This window comes from Anoplolepis gracilipes, chromosome 16, assembly GCF_047496725.1.
Source record: "Anoplolepis gracilipes chromosome 16, ASM4749672v1, whole genome shotgun sequence".
Taxonomy (NCBI): domain Eukaryota; kingdom Metazoa; phylum Arthropoda; class Insecta; order Hymenoptera; family Formicidae; genus Anoplolepis; species Anoplolepis gracilipes.
In genome coordinates this window covers 8583437-8610867 of record NC_132985.1, presented here as the reverse complement: position 1 = coordinate 8610867, position 27431 = coordinate 8583437, and the positions used below count along the sequence as shown (strand labels likewise).

Here is a 27431-nt window from a genome sequence, read left to right as displayed (position 1 = left end):
CACCAAATTGGACAACCGAGGTGTTTAAGATTGTTAAAGTGCAACATACTAATCCCGTAACATATCTACTCGAGGATTATCGCAAAAAATCTATCGCTGGAGCATTTTACGAGCACGAGTTGCATCGCGCGAATTATCCAGATGTGTATCTCGTGGAGAAAGTACTGCGCAGGAGGGGTGACGAGGTTTACGTGAAATGGTTGGGATTTGATAGCTCGCACAATTCTTGGGTACATAAGGATCATGTAATTTAATTTTATAAGAAATACAATGTATTCAATATAAAAAATATATGAAATATTTTAAATATACAAAATCTTTATTAATAGATCCTTTCCAATAGTCATTACAATACATAAAATATGAAATATACATACAAGAAAAAAAATCACACACACACACACACACACACACGCACACACACATTATATTTTATAAAGATATCTTATAATGTCCCCACGGTAACGTATCAATAGTTGTAGGTACGATATACTGCTTGTCGTCGAACGGACTTAGAGCAATTTTTGTTTCGCGAATGGTGCATACCTTGTGTAATTTTGAACTTATACACAATTGACTACGCGTTATTTCAATCTCTTCGTTCAAACACCGCGTGTAATCGTTAAACGTTATCGTTCTCGCAACAACGTTACTCTTGACGCCTTTTACCTTTTTCGTATCCTTCTTACCATCCACGCGCAACGCATACATTTTTGCTCTAAGCCCGACAAATTCAATCATTATGGTACCGTTGTTTTCATCCTTCATTAGACCCGGTACCTTTTTATTCACGAGCGGTATACCGTACGCATTGTCTATCGCATAGTCGCTCGTATCAAATCTGCTGATGTCGCGTTTCATATTCTCATACACATCGTCGCACTCAATGTGATATATAAGACTATCCGTATCAGTGTACATGACTTTGCATCTCTCCCGATACATTGGTACCATATAATCGTGGTGAAATTCGTACAAACATGTCTTGGATATATCGAGAATACACATACCTACGTAAATTGGTTTGTAGAATTTCACCTCGAGTTTACGTAATTCTACAGCGATTAGATTTTCCGAAAAAATGCTTCTGCTATGAAAATTTGGTTTTGCAATCAATGTCTCTGCGCCGTACCTTCCGTCCCATTTTGTTAAAAGTTTAACATCTACGCGATTGCGCACATTTTCCATCGTTTTGCCAAACACTGCATTATTCATTAGTTTGTACAAATTTTTTTCAAAATCATTTTTTGCTAGTGTTCTAAATTTTGTGTTGAGTTCTATATAAGTACGGAGCCACGGAGATTGAGTGAATTGTAATATACGATGAATTTTTGTAACACGAAGACCGTGACGTGAACATTGCTGCAGGTTGCGGTAGTGTATCACGTAACGCTTCTTATCGTATACGGTTGCGAGAAGCTTGCCCTCGCGCTTGCCGGGTGGTTTGTCGTGTGTCGGACAAAACGGTAGGTCAGTGTGCGAATCGTGAAGATGCTGCGGATACTCGAGATCGACTTCGAGGATGTAGCCTGTAGACGAATCGAGCGCGATCGATGATACATCAAAATTGGAAACATTATCGACCCACTGAAAATCGGCGTAGGGCAATGGTTGACACATTGCCCATCCGTATAAATTATTAACATCGAAATACATCAAGTACGTTGATGGTTTTGATAAGTCATACGACTGCATGTACTTGTTATTAGCACGCGCGTACCTGTTGGAACATTGACTCAGACCACCGCGTATACCTCGTTCGATAAACATAACCATGTCAATGTCTGTGAGTAATTCAAATATAATTTTTGTATACTTTAACATGGCGTCCCACGTGTAACCGGGAAGAGTATAGTAATACGCGGGGTCGAGCCCATAACTCTTGATACAACTCTCTCGGAAATTTTCAAAAATGTCTACTAATAACAAAACATCGATTTTTAAATACAGATCGCTATATTCGCCTAGCGTTCGAATGGAGAATAGCTTCCACACAATCTCAGCGTGCGCGTAATCGCTCTCAGATACTGTGTTACCTGTCAAGGAACTGTAAAATGATTCTCGTGATGGTAAACACGCATCTTGCAATTTATCTACGCAGTCAATGTACTCGTACGGGAAGACACCTTTTCTTGTTAATAAATTGAAATCTTCGGCGGATAAATTTTTATATTCCGATTGTAAAATTTTGAGTTTATCCTTGCTCAGAAAAGACGCCAATTTGTCGAGACTTGTTGTGAGAAATTTATATGAATCTATGAAACGTAATTTAATGTGATTTCCCGGTTTGTTTTTCGTACCTTTAACATGTTTTGTAAATGAAATATATTTTTCTTTTGTTATCGGAAGTAAATCGATTCCCCCTTCGAACGCTGTGGCTATTTCCTCGATTATAAAGTGAGAATCATAACCAGATAAATTGTGAAATACTATTGGAATGCAAAAAGATTCTTTGTAATTTAGATTGCAATTTGAATGCGCGGGACCTCTGTACCGCCCGGTCAAATGACAATGATCGCGTACGCGCGTATCATCTTCTACGAATGGTTTCTCACATATATGACACTGAGTCGCACTTCGAAATTCTTTCCATTCATTTTGCGTTAAATTTACCATGGGGACATTGGTTGTTAAAATATTTTCTACATGTTGCGCCAAATTTTTAAGTTCGTCGGTGAACCATGCAACGCAATTGGCTTCGCGACGAGAATGATACGCGGATAACGAATTATCGTACGAGCAATGTACATAATAAGCCATACTAAATACTTGGTGATGTTGATAAAAATTTTCTTCTTCTTTTTTCACCAAAACGCACTCCAGGTCGGCGTACACGACGAAAGGTAGTCGCTCCTTCCTGTTGTAGTTGGTAAATGCGAGCCACTTATCCTTATCGCTCGGTAATCGGATAGCGCAGTCGTTCATCTTTCCACAGTCTACTGTATGTGATTGCAATTTCTCGACCGAGTGAAAATAGTGCATGAATCTGTAAAATAAAAGTTAAAATTTTTATATCCTTGTTTTAAATATTTTTAGACAGTTTTATTAAATATACATACCGATCGCAGATATATTTTTTAGTCTTGTGTTTGCTGAGTTGCATACTAACAAGTCTAGATAGATTCTTGATCCATGCAAAATGTCCGATATCTTGCGCATCTTGCACGTAGAGCAAGTTGATGTGCTTGTCTCTCTTTTGCTCCGTAAGGTGAATAGGGACAATGTTTTCGTTTTCAAAACTGTACACGTTGATTGAAATGTCATTATAAATTTCAAATTTTTTAATTTGATTAAGAGTGACTGGAAACTCAATATCTTGGAGATTTAGTACTGTTGTATAATGCGGGTACGATGATTGTCGGTGTGTGCATCTTTCAGCTGGATACAGAGCAGCCACTACCGCCCACGCAAAACATGCATTGTCTTTAGATTGCACGTTAACCACTGCTCGTTTCATTATTATCTTTCGCGATAATTGCACGTAACATCCGGCGCGCATAGGATTATATTTATTTATATTTACAGTCAAATTTAGTATACGCGATAATGCCCATCCGCTATCGCGTTCCTGAAATTCTTCGAGCGATGCAAGGATTGGCTCGACGACTCGCCGCTCATACCACTCGCGTAAATCGGATGTATGTAAGAGTTCACACTTTCTCGTATTGATTGATTTATTGGCATGCTTATCGCCCGCCACAAACTCGCCGTTAAACACTGTATTCACTTTCACACTGTTATGTTTTTGCATAACGTCTCGCACGTGCTCGAGCACAATGTCACTCGCATCTTCCAAAAATTGACGAGGTTCGATGTGATTATAATTTATAACCGCACCAGTCAAGATGCGGCTCTCAAACGCCGTATCAATCTCTCGCCATATGAGTTTCTCCGAGTTATTTTCACTACTATAATCACCACCACTGGGTATAAACTGTCTCTGCAATCGAGTTTTTGCACCCTCGAGTCGCGCAATTCTTGTCACCAAAGATTGTCTATTTCCGATTGAGAGTCGCGGACGCTTGACACGGCTGCGTTCTTCAAGCTCTTCGATAAACTCCTCGCAATGCTGCAGCCATCCAAAATATTCACCCAATGTGGTGACTTGGTGGGAACGCTCCAACAAGTCGCGTTCTTTCTGCTGCACGTTTTCCATTTTTTCTCTCTCTATTTTTGTGTGCAAACATAACACATATTACGCGACATTATTATATGTAATAAAATTTGACAGCTACTGCACCATCGCATATCCACCTCATCGGGCGATGTAACTTTATGTCTCCGTATTTCGTATATTAATCCGATGTCATCTCGAAAGGTGTCCATACACGAAGCACAGAGAGCTAGAGCACCACCCGTTGAATAATAAAAGTGTATGGCGCAAATCTTACGTTGATTTTGCGCACGGAGTTGTTCATTTTCTACTACGTTGTCGTCAAAATCGGTATTACTGCAATCACTAATATAATTACTATCGTCCGACAACGCATGCTCTTCGTCTGACGACTCGTCTATTATCGCTTCGAAATTAATATTTTCCATTTATTCACTATTCACTGTCACTAACAATTCCAATGCCTGATAGTAACCACTCAAATTTTTTTTTGCTTTTCCACAGTTTCCTCTATGCCTTTTCAAATCGTACTATGGTTTGACGGGGCTCTCATTCTTCTTATATTTCGCCTAATGCTGTCTTAACACATCCTACCGAACGTCAACGCTTTTGCATCTATAAAAACGTTCCGACATGTTCGTCGCAGCGTCGGCCAAAATTTCTATTGTTTTCCCACGACTTTTATCCCTTCTAAAATGTCCCCCGGCTATAAATCAACCACAAAGATAAACACCTTGCAGTTGCAGTTCTTTCCCTAAAAATTATGGAAGATGTTTTGCTCCAGTTTTATGGAAGATTTTCCGCGAGGGTGCAAAGCTGCCGAACGTCGGCGCTTAAAATCCTAATGATATAATGACCATAAAATGATCATAAAACTAGAAAAAAAACAATTTTATGACTTCTAAAATGCCCCCGGCTATAAAATCAACCGCAAAGATAAACATCTACTTTCGAACGTGTGTAGGACCCTTCCCCCCCACCCCCCACCCCCTTTCCCTAACATCAGACCCCTCGCGCCTCCCAGATACCCCCGCCCCCGCACCCCCCTCAGCGCCCCATGGCTTAGAATCCCCACTATAACACTACTATCATGATTTACTTTCGTTATTTTCATCTAATATTGGTTCCGCTGGTGTATCATGATTATATCTTCTTCATCAGAAGATTCTGCTATCTCTGCTATTTATATATTTTCCATCATATTATTTTTATTGTAGAACGCTATATTGATTACTATTGCGTTCGTTTTATCTCTTTCTGTACCCTTGCACTTGTAAAATTATTGCAGTACAGTGTAAGCACTATATTGAACTAGTGCTGCACTAATCCAGCTAAAAAGAACAAACCTATAATTGCAAACAAAATAAGAGAAATCAGTTTGATAATTTTTGCAAGCAATGTTTTAGGTAAAGTCTGTTTAGTCTTCCAAATAATTATTAATATTAATTAAATTATCTTTCCTTCTTACTTATTAAAAATAAATTCTTTCATTAAATTAACAAAGTCTGTATCGAGATACAGAATCACGCTAATTTTTACGTGATGATTATTCCTGTAAATTATTTTGTTACTCATATAAAAAAGAAGTTGAGTAAAATAAATAAATAAATCGCAAGCACTTTCATTCCGCTCGGTACGAAACCATGAGCGCGGTAACCGTCACTCCGCAGCCTTTCTCACTTCGCGCGCTCCGCCCCTGGCTTCCTCTTGTAGCTCCGCGCTGATTGATTGATTACAATAATTAATTGCGGCGAAATTATTCATTAGATCGAAAAATAATATTAGATATTTTTTCTTAGATTCTTATTCTCTATCGAATGGCACTGAGCGTATGCGACACTTTTTTAACACCCTGTATATGTATGTCTTTCCAAGTAAAAATAAAATATAGAATTTTTATAAAATCTTTATAAAATCTTTATAAAAAAATCTTTGACCAAAAGTCTCTGTTAAAAAATCGTTGACCAATTTGTTACAAAAATGGCATTAAAAATGAAATAAAGGTAAAGCTTAAGAAAATGGGACCTACCTTCTACTTTGACATATATTGTCAAAGTTGTGACTCTAAGTAACATCCAAAAGGTTTTAGCCGTCAGTCGTTGTTTATATAAAAAGCTATTATCAAAAAAGTTTCATAAATAAGATATAATTTTCTCACATCATGTGTTACATCCAGGCTCAGAGAAGGATAGGTCAATAGGAAGGACGTAACAATATTCAAGCCGAAGTCAAGCGTCTTACGGACGAGTGACTCGGTTGAACGAACTTTAATGTTCGAGAAGCAGGTAAATGACGGAATGTCGCTCTTACGCTGTTTCGAACGTTCGCTCGTTGGTCTCTTTTTGGTAAGAAAATTAACTTTATTACCCGGGATGGGACCACCTTTTATTGATTATGAGAAAGAAGGAAGGGGGTTAAATAATCTTATTAACATATATGAATATATAAATGTATAAGTTTATTCTTAAGTTTAATAATAATACATGTTCGCTTTTTCAATTGACTAACGGCCTTAAGGTAGTTAATATTTTTATGTGTGTGTGTGTGGTTCGCGGGTGTTATATAAGTGCAGAGGACGTCAACCAGAAAAGAAGGGAAACGAGTGTGATTTTAAAGGGCAAAGTTCCTCCCCCTGCACCCCCACTCCAACTAATAAATTAACCCAACCCAACCTGTGTTAAAATACAAAATCTATTTCATGTCTCAGACCATAGAGATAAAAGTATAGACCGAGTGTTGTTATGTCTGTGTCTCAGAGGTTGGGTTGGGTTAGTTTTTTAGTTGGCGTAGTAAAGAGAAAGGGGCTTCACCCCTCGCCCCCCCCCCCCGCATTCAATGTATGTTTAAAGAAATGAATTTGCTAATCATACTTACTTTTATAACAGATTAATTTATTTACTGCCTCGTAATACAATATTACATATACGTATAGTTCAAGAATCTAAAGCAGACTGCGGAACAAATGTATAGAATATAAAAAATATTAAGACGTACAACACAAACAGGGAACTCACAATAACATTTCTGTTTACATATCAAAAGCGATCACTTTAAGAGAAAATTTATATTATTATGACTGATATTGACTGATATTACCAAAGATATTATCATAGATAAACGTGATTGTAAATGAATTGAATGCGTTCACGTATCATGTATTAAATAAATAGATACGTTAAGAATACGCTTTCTCAAATGTATATGGTACCAAAAATTATATATAACTAGTAAATATTTTTTTGTTTATAACTTTTTAATAAACAATAACAAGTGACGGTTAAAACCTTTTGGATGTTACTAGGGTCATGACCTTGATAACATATGTCAAGGTCAAGGTCATAGAAGGTGGATTTCTTAAAGTTTATCGAAATTAATATTAATGATATAAAAAAAGCACTGAAATCATAATGAAAGCTCTCTCTCTCTCTCTCTCTCTCTCTCTCTCTCTCTCTCTCTCAATTATAATAACATAATTATACAATAAAAGTATATCAATAATTTATATGATTTAAATCAAAATAAATTGAAAATGGTTTAAATCTAATGAGAACTAATGCGCATTTGTTATATCAAAGACTGTACTCAAATAAAATATGCCAAATGTTTTGATCTACATCAAATTCTCTGCGATAGCAAATTTAAATACAATAATTCAGAAACACATAGAACAGAAACAAAAACTTATGCTTGCTTTTACAAATATGCATATTGTATGAGACGCCAAATACATATTAAGGAGACCGTAACGAGAAAATCTCCATACGCATTTGAAAGGGAACAAACATCTTTTCTACAGTCAAGTATCTCAAAATAAACATTGTAAACGACATACATTAGCTTTAAATATATTTGATTACTTTTATTATGATTTTAGTACTTTTTCATGCTTTTTACATTAATTTATATTTCATTTTTACTACCATTTTAAAGAATTATTTTTGGTCAGAGATCTTATTTGTAAAGGTTCTATATTTTCTTTTGACTGGAAAGCTATACAGTGTTTACAAAAAGTTCTCCTGATTTTTCGTAAGGCATATTAGTGTAAGGCTATTTCCTCTATATGCGCGTGCGCAACAGGAAGAGATGGCGCGCGATGCGCTCAAGCGTTCTCTGTTCTGTGACGTAGCGACTCGGGATTGGCCATTAACCGAAAGAGAGAGAGTTAGCGAGCAAGAAGAAAGCCTCGAGAGCAGACATTGTGAGAGACGTCGAAGTGATTAGACGTATTGCGTCACGGCGATATTTTTTCCCGCGGTCACCCACGCGCGTCCGTTCTGAGTTTGTAAAGTGTTGTAGCAAAGCTCAAATAATATATATATTTACACTCTTACAACTTTTACATTCATATCCCAACGATTGGTTATTACGTTTCCCGCGCCCGTACATTCCACGTTGCCCTCCTTCCTGACCGACAGATCGGTTGGATCCTCACGAACTAACCTCGTGGTTTTGCCAACAGTCTTATACTAGTAACGTTATTTTTCAAATAACTATGGAATTGCAGAGGAAGGTTTGTTTTATCGAATTCCAGTCCGGAAACTTTTTGTACACACTGTATATACATTAGTGTGTGTTTATATTTTTAATTTTTTAAGGATCAAGAGACATAATAGTATCTTGTACGAAATCACGCGTAGGAACAAGAGAAGCGGACTATAAATTTATACCCAAGTCGCTAGTTACAAGTACTTCAAAATCGGATTTCACAACCAGTAACGGCTGGTTCAAATGAATTCTTACTAGACATCTACTAGAATCTTAATTATAGGTTAAGTTTAAATTAAATAAGAAAAATTTTAATACTCTACACGTATCTTGAACAGAAATACTATAACAAGTATCAATGTGGAAATTTTTTTTTAAGGATATCCCGGAGTGGCGACTGAATTGCAGCTTGAAGAGCATTCTTAAATGTAACTAAAAATGTTGATATATTGTCAACACTTTTAATTCCGTTATCAACTTTATTATTTAGAATAACTACTAGAAAACATACTAAAAGATAGATTAGAGTAACTATTAGAAAACATGTGCATATATTAGAAAAAGCAATAATATAGAAGCTTTATGTTCAACATATTGAAAATATGTTACATTTCTATTGCTTTATTGTCTAAGTATAGATTACTTTAAAGCACAGGTGTTTGTCTTTGTCGCACATATATTTAGTGAATACAATTCTATAATAATATTCATATTAACTATGTCTAATATTAAATTTGGCTAGTTATATTGATGTGCGTGTGCGTGCGTGCGTGTGTGTGTGTGTGTGTGTGTGTGTGTGTGTGTGTGCGTGCGCGCGTGTGCGTGCGTGCGTGTGTGTGTGTGTGTGTGTGTGTGTGTGTGTGTGTGTGTGTGCGCGTGCGTGCGTGCGCGCGCGCGCGTGTGTGTGTGTGTGTGCATGCGTGTGTGTGTGTATAGGAGATGTGGATATGGCTAGATGTGATTAGGCCTGATGTTCAAAATGTTCACCGTTTTCTTTAATATAAACAAGTACTTTTTTCTTGAAATTGTTTGTTGCATGAAGAGTTTCATCAGCATCTAGAGAACGAATAACGTCGCGTATTCTACGAATCATATTATCTTTTATACCCGTGCTAACGGCTGGCGGGATCGGTATCGAGATCTTCTGGAACAGATTTCTAGAGATGATTTCGCGGAATCTGATGAAAAGACGAGGTTGTCACCGTCTGTTATATTGGCGAATTCATATCATTTGTTTCCCTTATTGTTTTCTCTCTCCCGCTCTTGGGAAAAATCATTGTCGGGTTTATTTGTTGTTTATTTTAAAATGTTTACGATGGAGCGGTTCGATTTGATTCGGCGGCAATCGGGCGGCAAGCAGGAAAAGTATGGAAGTATCCCTCTCTGATTTTAATGAACTTTAAATATGTTATAGTCTAGATCAAAATAAGAGACACATAATTTTTTACGTGTCTAAAAGGCCGTTAAGGGAGTGAAACACCCTCTTGAAAAAAATCGGTTTTTATATTTCCGAGCAAATACCGTCAAAACAGTAAGAGATATAGAAAAAGATTCCAATTAAAAGTTTTACAGTTTTTAATGTGCTCTAGAACTGTGTGATCAAATTTTACGAAAATGTCATATTTTTCGAAATATCTTTTCCTTACCTTAAAAATTTTGAAATTTATCTTATAGCAAAACTTATAACACATTTAACGACAAACTCAGCTATATATGATAAAGTTATATTCGAAGTCGCAATTTTTCAGAATAAACTAGAAGTACCTCTATCTGAGTGCTCTTCACTTGGATACAATACAATTGAATGATGCAAATAGACACGGTTCAAATGCACACGAAATTTTGGACACCGTTTATTTAGACATCGTTCATTTAAACACAAAAAAATGTGCCCTGTTCACTTGGCACAGTTCATTTGGACATGAGAATATACACAGTGTTTATTTGAATTTCGAAACGAAGTCTATAATTATACGATTTCACATGGGTTTACGACTTTTCGCGCAAAGCGAGGTACAACTCATATCTTCCCGTGCTTCGAAGGCGTAACGAAGTCTATAGTTATACGATTCTACATGGGTTTGTGACTTTTCGCTTTTGGTGTCCAAGTGAACTGTGTCTAAGTTAACGGTCCAATTATATTGTGTTCAAGTGAAGGTCACTTACCCCGTTCTACACTCGAAAAACCCATCGAACAATATAAATATCATGAATAATTGTTCCATTTTCAACAACTTCATTGAATTTATTTACCTATATATTAAAATTTCTTTCAATATATTGAAATTTGTCAAATCTGCTACCACCTTGATTTACTCGTACTTCCCATCTTCTTAATTGACAAAGCGACGTGACCTTCCGAAATGTTTTATAGTTTCAAGACTTCTTAACCTTCGTACTCTGTTTCTTCAAAACTATATAGTATTTCTTTTATATTCTCTCTCTCTCTCTTTCTCTCTCTCTCTCTCTCTCTCTCTCTCTCTATATATATATATATATATATATATATATATATATATATATATATACACAGGGTGTCTCATTTTAATCCCTTCAGTGAAATATCTCGAAAAGTAAGCGTTGCCGGAAAAAAAGTTTTAAACAAAAGTTTTAGGATTTCGAGGGGTCTATAAGATGGTACCATTAGTTTGATCTTGAATTTTCATTTAAAGGTCATGTGAAGGTCACGTCGATTTTTTTAAATGGAATACCCTATATATTATTGCATATTCGTGTAGCTTATCTGGAGAGCTTTCCAAAACACTATAATCAAATGTTTTTTCGTGAAGTACTTTTCGAGTTATAAGGTTATCTTACTATACACAGAATAATGAGACGAATCAATTGGTGTAAAGAAAACACATAGTTATCTTTAAGAAAAAATCTGAATTTGCAACTAGCAGTTACACATTTTTACTTTAACATAATTACGTGTTTTAATTACACCACTTGATTCGTCTCATTATTCTGTGCATAAAAGTATTAAGGTAAAATAATCGAAAAATGAATATTTTATGAGATATCTTGTATTTTATGTCAAAATATTGCAACTTTGAAGCCTTATAACTCGAAAAGTACTTCACGAAAAAACATTTGATTATAGTGTTTTGAAAGGCTCTCGAGATAACCTACAAGAATATGCAATAATGTATAGAGTATTCTATTTAAAACAATCGACGTGACCTTCACATGACCTTTAAATGAAAATTCAAGATCAAACCAATGGTATCATCTTATGGACCCTTCGAAATCCTAAAACTTTTGTTTGAAACTTTTTTTCCGGCAACGCTACTTTTCGAGATATTTCACTGGAGGAATTAAAATGGGACACTCTGTATATACAATCTTCAACACATGTAATTTATTTTACAACATATGTGTCATTTTCTCTTTCTTTATTAATTACTGTTCTACTTCCAGTAATAATACAACTTTATCATACATGGTTTCGCTAAATATGCTATGAGATAAATTTTAAAATTTTTAAAAATTAAGTGAGAGAAATTTTAAAAAATATTTACATTTTCGAAAAATTGGATCGCACAGTTTTAAAGTACATATATTAAAAATCGTAAAAACTTTTATTTATACTTTTTACCGTTTCGACGGTAAAAGCTATAAATAGGAGTAGGATACTATTCGCTTAGGAATATAAAAATCGATTTTTTACAAGAGAGTTTCACCCCCTTAACGGCTGCTTGGGAACAAATAAAAAAATATGTGTCTCTTTTATTTAGACTACAACATATTTAAAATTTATTAAAATTGGAAGAGGACACTTCCATACCTTTCCTTGTTAGTCTTCGCATCGTCCTTTAATGAATGTTAATTAGAAATCGGCCAGTGATGCCATTTATGAGACACTGCTCGCTGCCGATGGTGGGGGTACACAGACAAGGCACAATATATACACTAACTCAACTCTCTGTCGACACTTTTAATATCAGCATATCTAAAAATGAACTGCACATGCGCGGACTTGGCAGGTAACCAATCATGGGTAATGTCCCTGTTTCACTTACTCTACCTTCTTCACTTTTCTTTCTCTTTCTAACTTACTAATACACACTATACCATAAAGATATTAGATATAGACCACACGAGTGCTATGCTAGGCCCTAAGTGGATACGATGAAGAAATAAAAAGAGAACGCTGCATAAGACCCTTTGTGTCCATGTTTACGTTACTTATAACCTTTTTCTTCTATCTACCCTTTGACTATAGAAATATGGACTGCCAGCAGCCAATTTCAGATTGGTAGCCAAGATGTGTTGCGCCGCCATCCACCAAGTGTGAAATACAGAAATTAAAATACGGAGATAACAAGAGAGAGATTTATATACATTTTTCTTTACGTTTTTAATTATAACACTGAAATTCTTCAAAGATCAATAATTATTTTTATATAGATATTTTATTTAATTTTTTAATTAATTTAATATTTTACTTAATCTTTTATTTGATATTTTATTTAATTTTTTATTTTTATTATTTTTTATTATATAGATATTTAATTTTTTATTATATAATCGTTTATGTTAAGTTTTCTTTAATTTTATTATGTGTTTAATACACATATACAATACATATGTGCAATTTTTTTATATGTTTAAACATATATGTTTCGTTTTTATATGTTAAGTATACGTATGTTTCATATATTTTATATGTTTAAGTATGTGTAGTTTTTCATGTTTATGTTTAAATACATATGTTTCATATGTATACATATATATATATATATGTATATATATATATATATATATATATATATATATATATATATATATATATATATATATATGGTGGACCATTTTAATTCATCCAGTCGAATATCTCGAAAACCAAGCCCGGGAGAGAAAATGTTTCAGACAGTTGTATGGTTTCGAGGGGGCCATAAGATGGTACCATTGGTTTGACCTTGAAAAGTCATTTGAAGGTCACGTGAAGGTCACTTCAAGTTTTTTAAATGGAACACCCTATATATTTTTACATATTCTTGTAGCTCATCTCGAGAGCTTTTGCAGTTTATAACGGTGCATTAGCCACACGTATATTGCTTTTATATTTGACAACTTCGATATATTTTTTTGTAGAACTTGTACATCTGAAGAAGACCCAAACCAAGGGTCGAAACGTAATGTAATTTTTTATAAATATTCAAATAAATATTCCTTGCCAGTCAGGTCGACGGTTAAGATTATTTTCATTTTTTATATTATTATATTTTAAGACAGATATTTTATTAATATTTTTATATATGCATTAAGTGCGATTTTTATAAATATATATTATTTTTCAATGTTTTACATATATTAAAAATTATAATTTTCAGTTATTTTTTAGTTATTTTTATATACCTACATAGAATACATAAGTATTTAACACTTAAATATTTCGATTATAATAATTGCAAGTTAAATAACATTTAAATTTCCCGGTCTTTGGTCGATGGGGTAGAGCTTATACTCGGAGATGTTGGATACACTCATAGCCTTACTAATGAATGGAAAAAGTGGGGGGCTGGCAGTCCATATTTCAGAATTGTAGATTCATCACCCTATATAAATATAATCGTCTCCAATTTATCTTTAAATAATTTTATGAGAAGTTATTCTTTTATACATATATGTATATACACTACCGTCAGAAAGTTTAAAACCAAAATAATAAATAAAAATCACGGAAAAAATGCAAAATAAAAATGATTTAAATTATAAACAAATTAAACTTTATTTTTAAAAGAAATATATAATAGTAAAAATAAATAATAAAAGTTTTTAATTTATGAAAAATCACTGAATACTTCTCATAAAAAAATCCACTTTTTTTTCTTTATAACTTTCAAACAATGTCTAGGCATCCTATCAATTAGTTTTTTATTATTTCATTGTCTATAGCGTTCCATTTCCTCTTTAGTATCACCCATAAAAGTTTTCAATTTACTTAACTGGTAACGACTTTTTAGGTTCCTCAGGAAAATAATTTGTCTTTACATGCTAAGCCATAACATTCTGCTGATTGTTTTTTTATTAATAATTATAAAATTATGTTATAACCGCAAAAGTAAAAGTTTGCATTACTTTTTCAGAAGAAATTATGATAAAAATGCCGAATAGAGGGCTCAGCTCCCCTATTCGGCAGAATAGGGACTCCAATGACCTTGACCTTGACAACATAATGTGGGATGCGGAAATTGGTGTATTGTCGCGAATGACAGTTCGACGATTGTCATGTTTTGACCGCGTCGAGCGAAACGAACAATAAAACAAAACAGTCGCCGCAGACATAGAGTGGAGCGTACGTACTGAAATAAAAAATAATGATCCGATAACGATATCTTTGAATGTAGTCAATTTTCTTTAATTGTTATTAATAAATGTAATCCGTAATTTACAACATAATTTATTCAAGTGTTCTCCGTCTCGGAATCCTATCAACATCAAAATTAAAGTAAAACAACTAACAAAATCCTATAAACTTTGGGGGCTCAGCCGGGATATGACAGAATCATTCGGGTAATAAATGAACATAGTGAAAAAGAGACAGTGCTTTAAGTGAAATTACGAGACAATGAAATGACAAGGGATGAAGGGAAGAAACAACGAATTCTTATAATGGAAATTTTCGAATTTTAAGAACGACGTGAAAGAAGACGTCGATTTTACCGTTAACGAACATTCGAGAATTTTCAAAGCGAGTAAACAAGTTTATGTATGCGAATCGAAAGTCGATATAGCGAGTCGAGACGGTTAAATTTGAATTTTTCGATTTCGAACCATATAGTGCGAGTACGCGAACGACCCTGAAAGACGTGTGGACGTGACACATAAAAAAAAGAGGGACGATGCTTAACCCGACAACGAAGGATCCAAGCTCTTTTACGGTGGTTAAACTTAAGAAGATTTTGAGGAAAAAGGAGTTGAGAATTGCAGGATATAAACATGAATTAATTAATAGACTTTTTAATGCTGATCCTGATACTGCTTGGCTTGAGGAAGCGGCTAGCAGCGATGAAAATGCGATAAGTTTGACATCTCAGTCGATTAAGTTGCTGTTGAGGAACGAAATGATAGCAAAGAGAAAGGATGAGCAGCATTTAGTGGTGGCGATAGCGATGGCAGTTTAACTCCTCTATACATAGATCATGAAGGATCTCAACGTGAGTGACAACGATAGACGAGAAGCGGTGCGTCAGCGAGAAATCGAGATATATCGCCGAGAGAAGGAGTTAGCCGAAAGAGAGTTCGTATTGGCAAGACGGGACATTAAACTTTTACGTCAAATGCAGAATAGTCAAGCATTAATGGAATAGCAAGCGAGGCTATCCGAAACGACGAATCGCAGCCAGTTGAGTGTGGTAGCAGCGCTTTCTTCTGCGTAATCAATGAAGGTCAATATAACTACTGTAGCCGACCTGCTAAGTCACTTTAAGGTGATTCCGAACTTTCCGAAACGTGGGAGAAGTAGGTAAAGTTTTTTAGAGCCGCGTACAAGCTTGACAACGATTTAACGAAGATTTTAATAGGCATGAGACTTACAGGACGAGCAATAAAATGATTTCACTCCAAATCGGAATACATCGGTATGAGGTCGGACGAGCTTCTTAATGAGCTTAAACGCATGTTTTATCACCGACCTAATAAGATTGCGCTAAGACATTGATTTGAAGAACGAATGTGGAAGAGAAACGAGACATTCCATGATTATGTGCACGAAAAAATGATTATGACAAATCGCATTGCTATAGAGGTTGATGAGATCCTGGAATATATTATTGACGGGATACCAGATCTGCATCTTCGCGACTTAGCTCGAGTTCGAGGATTTACAACAAAGGACGAGATTCTGCAGGCGTTCAGTGAGATCACGCTGTGTGATAAAAGCTACGCCCCTGCAACTATCGGCTTGAGATTTGATGAGAGGAAGAGCGGTGCGAGGCGCAAATCTGATAAGTACGGTAAATATGAAGCGAGTGCGAAAGTCGAAGAAAAGAATGCGAGCGAGAAAAGAGATCGTAATATTACAAAGCGTTGTTTTAACTGCAGTATGAAGGACCATGTAAGTCAGGTATGTCCAACAAAAGGGCAGGGTCAGAAATGTTTCGAGTACAATAAGTATGGTCATATCGCACGTAACTGCCCGACAAAACCGGACGCGACGACGAATAGTTGCGCGATAGATCAATCAGAATGCAAACAAACAAAAGACATATTAATTAATGGTATTTTGGTTCATGCGGTTGTCGATACAGGGAGTGATATTATGATCATGCGGGCGGACGAATTTATAAGAGTTGGTGCGCCGCGGCTTGAAAACATTGTAACACCCTTTCATGGCGTTGGCACTGAAGAAAACGCGACACTGGGACATTTTTGAGCAAAACTCACAGTCGACGGGAATTCGTTTAGAGTTTCGATTAACGTTGTTTCGGTTGGTCTTTTGAGAAGCAAATTATTAATTGGTCGAGATTTTCTCAACGATACGGTTGAATTAAATATGAAACGCGGAGAGACTATAGTTAAGCCATTAAATAATAACGACGGTGCATTTGCTGAAATCTGTCGGATTAGAATAGATTTTGATCGCGAAGTTAGCGTAGATCTGTCTCATGTGCGTAACGATGTCTAAAAACGAGCAGTACAGCGTCTCGTGGACCAGTACAAGCCCGAACAAACTCAAGAGGTCGAAGTAAAGATGAAATTTATTATAAAAAATGACGAACCCACTTATCAAAAGGTGAGAAGACTGTCGGCAATCAAAAGAAACGAAGTAAACTCGCAGATAGATGAATGGTTGAAGGACAAAATTGTGCAGCCTTCCGTTTCTGAATACGCCAGTCCAGTCGTTTTAGTTAAAAAAAAGGACGGTAGAAATCGACTTTGCGTTGACTTCCGATTGCTTAATAAGAAGGTCGTAAAAGATATCTTTTCTCGCTTATAGAAGATCAATTAGACGCATTGCAAAGTGCGAGGGTTTTTAGTACACTAGATCTCAGGAAAGGATTTTTTCATGTACCAATGGAGTCGAGTAGGAAATATACTGCTTTCATAGTTCCCGACAGGCATTACGAGTTTCTGAGAGTACCATTTAGTCTCTGTAATTCACCTGCAATTTTTCAAAAGTTTATTAATGTTGTATTTAAAGATTTTATTCGCGAAGGAATAGTTTTAACCTATATGGACGATTTAATAGTACCTTTAGTTGACTGTGGGACCGGTGTAAGAAATCTTGAACATGTATTAATCACGGCCAGTCGAAATGGTCTGATTATTAATTAGGAAAAATGCAATCTATTGCGAATAAGGTCGAGTATTTGGATCACGCGATTGAAAATGGATGTATCTAACTTTCAGAGCGTAAAACGAGTGCTGTAAGAGATTTTCCAATGCCCACTACTGTTCGACAAGTTCAATCGTTCATGGGTCTAACGGGATATTTTCGGAAATTCATTCCAGGATATTCAGCGATCGCACGATCGTTGACAAATTTATTAAAAACCGGAGCACAGTTCAAATTCGATGCGCGTGAAAAAGATTCCTTTGAACGATTAAAGTTTATGATGGTCAACAAGCCGATACTAAATTTGTATAGAGTTGGTGCGGAAACCAAGCTACACACTGATACATCGAGGCATGGTTACGGCGCGATATTGTTACAACGTAGCAGCGATGACGGCGCAATGCAGCCAATATATTATGCAAGCGACAAAACGACGCCTGCCGAGGAAAAGTAAACGAGCTACGAGCTTGAAGTTCTTGTTATAGTTAAATCGCTAAAAAATTTAGAGTGTATCTATTGGGTATGGCATTCAAAATCACTACCGATTGTCGTGTGTTCACCTTGACTATGTCAAAAAAAGATTTATGCGTTCGCGTAGCGAGGTGGGCACTGGAGGAATTCAATTACTAGATTGAACATCGTCCGGGGAGAAATATGACTCATGTCGACGCGTTGAGTAGGAATCCATTGCCGGCATGTTTGTTAATTAACGAGAGCGATGACGGGTTAACGATCCGACTTAGAAAAGCTCAAGACGACGACGAAAAAATAAGAAAAATCATTGAACGAGTCGAAGACCAGAAGGATCCCGCTTACGTTGTTTGGGGTGGATTGCTGTTTAGAGAGGTCGACGGCGATTATTGCCTGGTGGTCCCAAAGACGATGCCCTCTCAAATTATAAGACAAACGCATGAGAAAGGGCATTTCTTGGTAGCCAAGACAGGCCATCGTGAGGCGTGATTATTATATCCAAAACTTGCGTCAAAAGGTTGAAAGAATCGTCCGAAATTGAATTAACTATATTTTGGCTGAGAAGAAGCAAAAAAGATAAGAGGGCTTTTTGTCAGTCATTGATAAGCACCACTCGACACATTCCATGTTGACCATTTAAGCCCGCTGGCATCTACGAAAAAAATTATAAATATATATATGTGGTAGTGGATAGTTTTACTAAATTTACGTGGTTATACGCAACAGATCTACGAGTACGGCTGAAGTTATTAATCGTCTTAAAAAACAAGCAATTGTATTTGGAAATCCACGGAGAATTATCTCTAATCGAGGCACCGCGTTTACATCGAACGATTGTCGGGAATATTGCAAAGGCGAAGGTATTCAGCATATATTGACGACGATGGGAGTTCCCAGAGCAAATGGACAGGTGGAACGAGTGAATAGAATGCTCATACCACTTTTGACGAAGATGACAGCGCCAAAACCCGAAGAATGGTACAAACATTTAGATATTGTTCAATTATATTTAAATACTACGATGCATCGAAGCATCGTAACCACGCCGTTTCGTTTGATGTTTGGAATTCACGCACGCTTACGCGATGATGATAACATCCGTCAGTTATTCGAAAATGAATGGGTGACTTCCTTTCAAGAAGATCGAGACGAGATGAGAATCGAAGCGAGAGAAAAAATTGCCAAAATACAAGAAGAAAATTGTCGCGTATTCAATAGGACACGCAAAAAGGTACGACTATATGGCGAGGGTGACTTGGTTACTATCAAGCGGATGCAATAGGCTCCTGGATTGAAATTAGCGTCTAAATATCTTGGACCTTACAAAGTCGGGAAAATCCTACACAATAACCATTATTGAGTAGACAAGGTTGGAATACACAAAGGACCACATCAAACGTCAACGGCAGCTGATTTTATGAAATTCTGGCTCAGCGAGGATAGCAAAGTCGAATTCGTCGAGGGTAAAGAAGGGATGAAAAGGAGGAGGAAAAGTGTTAATCATCAGGACCAAATAAAAAAAACATACGAGGCCGTATGTTGCTGCAGGACGGCCGAGTGGGGGATGCGGGAATTGGTGTGTTGTCGTGAATGACAGTTCGACGATTGTCATGTTTTGACCGCGTCGAGCGAGACGAACAATACAAAACAAAACAGTCGCCGTGTAGACATAGAGCGGAGCGTACGTACTGAAATCGAAAAATAACAATCCGATAACGATATCTTTGAATGTAATCAATTTTCTTTAATTGTTATTAATATACGTAATCAGTGATTTACAACATATTTTATTCGAGTGTTCTCCGTCTCCGAATCTTATCAACATCAAAACTAAAGTAAAACAACTAACAAAATCCTACAATAACAACATATGTCAAGATCAAGGTCATTGGAGCTAAGTCCCCTATTTGACATCTTTACCGAAATTATAAATTAAATTTATAAATTTCTTTTAATCTTATTGTTAAACTTTCTGACGGTAGTGTATATATTATAGTGTTACGTCCTTGTATTCCTGTGCTGCGATATTATACCGCTCGTTGCCGTAAGAAGATCATCACGGGGATGATGTGCGAATCTTTTAATAAACAACAGCAGACATTAGATAGAGAGATTGGTGACAACTGTTAATGTATGACCGTACAGCAAATGTTACGCGCGTCCATAAGTCGATCTCAAAATATATTGAATACATGCGCAACCGGCACTCGAGAGCCGCGATTAAATAAGGGGAATACTTTTTATTAACACCAGAACTTTAATAATAAACAGAACATAGAAATACAAGTAAACACAAACGTTTAGATTTTTAAATAATTGGAGCTGTTAACATACGATCCCACAGCTTCGCCCCACTTCTCAACGATGTATCGATCATTTCTCAATACCGTGACTATTTTATGTACACCAAAAAACTTAGATTTTAAAAGCCAAGGCCTAACTGTGTCCCTTGAATGGCTGCAACATCATCAACTCGATCGATTAGTAGCTAGTTTGCGTTCTCGATCGAAAGTTTTCTGATTCTCTCTTTAAATTAAGATATTTTCCTTCGCTTTTTCTTGCAATTCAGATCTCTCTTGTTCAAAGATCTCAACAGTAACTTTCTGAACAGTTTCACAACTCACGATCTTTAATTGCATGTTAATAATTCAAATAGCGTAACACCGATAAATGAGGAGTTCATAAATTGTTGTACTGAATCTATGTGTTTGTATCACTCTTCCGGTTTCGATGAAGACAATTTAGTTCAGGCATGTCAAACTCGTATGATATTACGGGCCACATAATCTATTTTGTATTAAGTTGAGGGCCGCATGTTTTCAATGTTCAGAAAATAAATAAAATACGATTTTTAGAATTATTATATTATTATATTATGTATTTACTAGACTCAATGTATTGTATATTATACATACATAGTCGCTTTATATTTCATGTTATTTTTTAAACTAAAAATCTTTTACGATTTTTTATAAAAAGAAAAACAAAAATAGAAACTATAATAAAAAATAATTTTACATTTTTTTATAAAAAACAAAAGTAAAAGCTATAATAAGAAATAAACAAAATCAGAGTTTAATATTATTTTTTAAAAGATATTTGACATCGTTTTTCACAAAGCAAGTTATCAAAATTTGGTTGAATATGTTCAACTGATGCAATTTTCAAAATTGATGATAAATGTTGATTGATTAATCTTGACCTTTCTGGATTTTTGTTATTTTTCATTAAAGAAAATAGTTGCTCGCATAAATAAGTGCTTCCGAACATAGCCAGTAACAAACGATAACATTTTAGGAAACCGATCTACAAATAAATATGTATAAAAATCTGAAATTCCAACTTCTATACATTTTTGCTTCAGCAAGAATCACATTGAATTTCAATTAATTCCATTTGTAAGTTTTCATCAACAATTTCAATATCGATAGATAGAGCTGAAGTAAAAAGACGAAATTGTAATTCGCAGCTTTTAAAATCAGAAAATCTTCGATCGAATTCCATTTCTAACAATTTAATTTGATGAGCATATTCTGCAAATTTTAATTTAGATGATTTTAGCAATAAATATTGACAGCTTTCAAAGTGAGACAAGTTTTCTTTTTCTATTGTTTTCGCCAAAGTAATAATTTTTGTTTGAGAGCGTTAATATTATCAAATAGCGTTATAACAACATGATTTTTGCCTTGAAGCTTAAGATTAAGTTGATTAAGATGACTTGTAATGTCAACTGAGAAAGCCAGGTTTTTTATCCATTGTCCGTCTTTTAATTCAGCACATTCATAATTTTTTGTTTCCAAGAAAATTATGATATCGTCCAGCAATTTGAAGAATCGTTTTAACACTTTATGACTTGAAAGCCATCGAACTTCCATATAATATGGTAGATCGGTGTATTCACATCCTATATCTTCCAAAAATAAAGCAAATTGGCGATAATTAAGTTCCACGTGCTCGAATAAAATTTACAATTTTGGTGACTATTTTTAAAACATCCGATTTTTAAAATATCCGATATTTAAAACTTTGGAGCACGGTACTTGCTGGTGAATAATACAATAACAATGTTCAAAATTATTATTACCATGTTGTTTGCATCTTTCTTTTAATTTTGCAACAACTCTTTTAGTAATATCGGCCATGATAGGTGCACCATCAGTTGCAAGACAACTTTTCCAATGGTAACTTATACTTCTTCAAAACTTCCATAAGTGTATCAAAAATATCAACGTCAGTGGTTGTATTATGCATAGGAATGATTTCCAAAAGCTCTTCTCTTACTTTCAAATTAACATCACATCCGCAAATAAAAACGGCCAGCTGAGCGATATTTTGAATGTCTGTACTTTCATCAATTGCAATAGAGTAGGCTTGAAATGTTGATATTGTTGAATTATGCTGATTTCTCAAATTCTCGGCTATTTCATCGATTCTGTTAGCTGTACAGTATTTCGACCCAAACTTACATTTTTCAATTTTTTTATTTGTTCTGGACACAATACTTCCGCTGCTTTAATTAAGCATTCACTAATAAATTCCCCTTCAGTAAATGGTTTCAATCTGCTTGCGATTAAATGTGATAATATATAACTACTTTTACAGCAGTTGTATTGTCTTCAACAGATTTAGTGAATATCCTTGGTTGTTTTTGAAGAATTGATTTCAATTTTTACAATTTGTTTTCACGAAATTTTGCAACGTATTGTATAGTTTGCTTTATAATTTGTGTCGTAGTACCTTTTAAGATTATATTCTTGAGCAACTGCAATAGAGTTCTTACATATCAGGCATAATACTTTATTCTTGCTTTAGATACAAAAATATTGTAGTTCCCATTTTTCTTGAAAATTACGATGTTCCTCTTCGATTGATCTTTTCTTACTCATTGTTCTTGAAGTTTGATTATATTTTTATTAAATAACTTTTTAATTTAATATGAATAAAAATCAAAATCTACTTTACAGTTAAAAATATAATTCGCAAATGATTGAGTAAACACTGTGCTTTGTGACGACTTGTACAAACATGTGTCGTGTGTCGGATTAGATCGCTCCTCATCACGTTACTATCATGTTTCTGATCGTCTTGTGTTTTTATCTCCGTTCGGCCGCCGTTTCATGCACTATTCCTCCACACCATTGTCCCCGCAAAGTGTTTGCCGAATCGTAAATGCACACAAATGAGATTTATGTATGTTTAATTTACTTTAATCCTATATTTTCTCTCATTTTCAAGCACTAAATTAAAAGTTATTGAAATGCAAAATTTAAACTGAAGCGCATACAAATAAAAATAAAATTTACTTCAAAATAATTAATTAATATTTTTTTCAAAAAATTTTCAAGAAGTCTCGGCGGGCCGCAACCTTTATATTGACGGGCCCGCGGACCGTGTGTGACATGCCTGGTTTAGTTGGTACAGCGATGATAGATTGATTCATTCATTCAACTTATCTATTAGCAGGTGGAACTTTTGTCGTAATAAGTACGTGCTTTATGTTCTCTTCTTCACAATATTCTCGAAAAATTGTGAAGTAAATACAGCTCCGCGGTTCGTCACAATTCGATTAAGATTTTCAAAGGTTATTGTCTGTTTCTTTAATCGAACAATTTGTCTGTCATCGTGAACTTAGTCGAGTAGAGCCAAACAAATTTGATGAATGCATCAACGATGAAAATGTGTGACTAACTTTTCTTTGTTGACGGGATCAAACCTAAATGATCTACGTGATATGTCTCGAATGGTTTACCTTCTTTGTATAAAGGTTAGAGTAAACCTTCGGCCTTTTCTCGTTTTTTCTCAACTAGCAAAGAATGCGCGCCAGTGGTCAACAACTCGCTGTATGTTTAAACGTATATGCGGAAACCAATATTCTTGCTGCAACAAATGTTCTGTATTTCGCCAAAATGATCTCATTCGTGTGTCACCTTTCGCTGCATCGTTCTGGAGACTGCTAACAGAAAATTTCTTGTTTATAAAGTACTCCATTGGACATCACAAATTCTTTATTATCGTTATTTAAATCCATCGATTCAATTATTTGCTGTAGTTCTGGATCTTCTGTTTGAGCTTGTTTGAATCATTTGAATCATTAAAGCGTCTTGAGTTCCTCGAATAATACAACATTCTACTAGATTTCGACTTAAAGCGTCCGCATGACGTATAGATGTACCTGAACGGTGTATTACTTTGTAATCAAATTCTTCAAGTTGCAGAGCCTAATGAATTATTCTCAAACAGATTTCTTTCTTCGACATTGTCTGAACAAAAGCTCAACAAAAGCTTTGTCACTATTCTAAATAAAGTATTCAATAAATATACGTGAAACTTACGTAGTGCCTTAATTACACCTCCAACTACGTATTTCTCTTCAATTTATCTTCCAACTGGCATAATATACTGGATGAAATTAGTTATCTTCTAAATCTTTCTGTAGCAAAATAGCTCCAAGACCAAATTTAGGTACGTTCGTATGAAGTTTCATTTCAGCACTTACTCTGCACAATTTTAAAATTGGATTGTCATCCTCTTTAACCACTTGCGGTGGAAAGACGTGCCACGCACGTCAACATGCTTTTGTTACCGGAACGCCAGCGACGTGTTACGCACGTCGTTGGGCTATTGTTACAGAAAGATAAATGACGTGCGTGGCATGTCCACTGTTCAATAAAATTCTTTACCGAGGCACAGTTTCTGCTTGCTCTTCATCGTGTAAAGTTATTAGTATTGACCCCAGACTGTAAAATGGAAAGTGATAGCGAAGCCAGTGATGTTATTTCTATAAATAAACGGAGAAGACAAGACAATGTAGAATCTGACAGTGATTTAGAACAAATTGTTTTTCCACGTCGGAATCGGCGTAGAATTATATCTGACGACGAGGAAGATGTTCAGAATGAGAATAGAGAAAGGAATGTTTCATCCCAGGAATGGATTTGGAAAGACGCGGAAAATATAACGCAAGTATGGGAATATTCAAGAATATCTAGAATACATATTCTTGTTGGGCAAAATGTCACAGCTTTGCAAATGACAAGAGAAGTATTAGCAGAAGACTTTTGGAAAATTATTGTGACAGAAACTAATCGTTACGCCAGTCAAACACTCCAAAATGAAAACCGCAAATTACGAAAATTTGAAGACATTTGGTGGGACACCAATATAGATGAAGTACATGCGTATTTTGCTTTGTGCATTTTGATGTCCCAAGTCAAAAAATCTACTGTGCAGTCATATTGGTCTAAAAGAAGCGTAATCGAGACACCAATATTTCGAAAAACAATGCCCTATTGGAGATTTGCACAAATTTCACGCTTTTTGCACTTTACTGATAACGAAGTTGTAAACAATAATGACGATCGTTTATGTAAAGTGCGGAGTGTAATCGATTATTTTAATGAGAAATTTCAAAATATTTGCACTCCCGCGGAATACATTTCGTTAGATGAGTCGCTAATGAAGTACACGGGTCGGATCTCGTACAAACAGTATAATCCGTCCAAAAGAGCACGTTTTGGAGTGAAATTTTATAAGTTATGTGAATCCAAGTCGGGTTATTGCATTAAATTCAAAATCTACACTGGTCAAGATTTAGACAGAAATGCGAATGTAGGTGTCTCTGAAAGCGTCACAATGCTTATGTCCACAGTACTAAATGGTTACAGTACTATGGCATACTCTATTTTTGGACAATTGGTATTCTTCGCCAAGCCTATTTCAAAAGTTACAGTCTAGAAAAATTAATGCCATAGGAACAGTGAGATGCAATAGGAAGAATATGCCTAAAGAACTTGCAGCTGCAAAACTAAAACGTTCTGACGTGATATCGCGCTCCTGTAATGGAATTTTGCAAAATGGAAAGACAAAAAAGACATATATGTAATGTCCACGAAACATACAAAAATTGAGATGGTCGAAGTGGAAAAAAAGAGGTGGAAAAATAATAATAGCCTTACAACAAAGCCTAACATCGTTTTGGAATACAATGAGGGTATGGGTGGAGTGGATCTGCAAGATAGTTATTTATCATCTTTTAAATTAATGAGAAAATACGTTAAAACTTATAAAAAAATATTTTTTTACATAGCAGATATGGCACTGCTCAATTCATATATTTTATATTGCAAAAAAATGGAAATACCAAAATGTAAAAAGTATTCTTTTTCGAAGTTTCGAATCGATGTAGCCGAACAGATTTTAGAAACAGTATGTCTTCCTGATTACCAAAGACGTGGAAGGATGTCTGCTGGAAATACTCCGAGTCGCTTACAAGCGAAGCAATGGGGACATTTCCCAAGAAATATACCACCTACAAACGCCAAAAAACATCCACAACGGAGGTGCGTAGTATGCGCTAAACATAAAAAACGGAGTGAAACTACATGGGAGTGTAAAACATGTCTTGTAGCGTTACACATTCCAAGTTGTTTTGAAAAGTATCACACCCTGCAAGATTATTAATAAATAAATTTAATATTGATACAGATGTAATTTTATCCTTCTGCCTCTTTATATTCTCTTCTGGAACCCACCCGCTGAACGCGCCGCGAAGTGATTCCCGCTCGATTGTTCTGGCACGCGCAACCGAGAATTTCTTTGCACCGCAAGTGGTTAATTGATCAAATACTTGTTCTTGTTAAACTCCAAATGTAAACTTTGATCCGTTTTTCAATAATTATGACAGAGATTGCGTCGTCAAAGTATTTATATTGAGATATGAATTTTCAGAAGTCTCCTGTCAGATCCAAAAAACATTGCATTGTTTGGTAGAACTAGCTACTTTGAATTATTATAGAGCAAACAATGCGATGCCATTTGTCTACATTCTTACATACAACTCTTTTTTGTTTCATTGACGAAGATTCTGATGACCTAGTATATCATCTTTGAGTATTAAATGCATTTTCACTCTGTTATTTTTTGTTTTTTTAGGATGATAAATCCTTAGTTTCTGTGCTATTTTATTGCTAAATTTTCAACATGATTTCAAGTGAAATCTGTTCTTTCACCTCTTTGTTATTACAATTAGATCCTTTCATCATTGTTTGGACATTTCTTTCCTAAATGCTTCGTTGTTAT

The 27431-nt window shown here is 35.3% G+C and overlaps 3 protein-coding genes and 1 pseudogene across 3 annotated transcripts in view; 2 read left to right on the top strand and 2 right to left on the bottom strand.

Annotated features, from left to right (window-relative positions):
* Window positions 1-27431, top strand: part of LOC140674594 (transmembrane protein 114) — a 352543-nt gene that overhangs the window by 153470 nt on the left and 171642 nt on the right. The window lies entirely within an intron of this gene.
* On the bottom strand, window positions 433-1880 carry LOC140674589 (uncharacterized). Its single transcript, XM_072908237.1, has one exon. The coding sequence runs from the start codon at window positions 1822-1824 to the stop codon at window positions 433-435; it is 1392 nt and encodes a 463-aa protein (XP_072764338.1). The 5' UTR covers window positions 1825-1880.
* LOC140674590 (uncharacterized) lies at window positions 2975-4569 on the bottom strand. Its single transcript, XM_072908238.1, has one exon. It carries the CDS (start codon window positions 4154-4156, stop codon window positions 3023-3025), a length of 1134 nt encoding a protein of 377 aa, XP_072764339.1. The 5' UTR covers window positions 4157-4569; the 3' UTR covers window positions 2975-3022.
* On the top strand, window positions 14315-21234 carry LOC140674713 (uncharacterized; annotated as a pseudogene).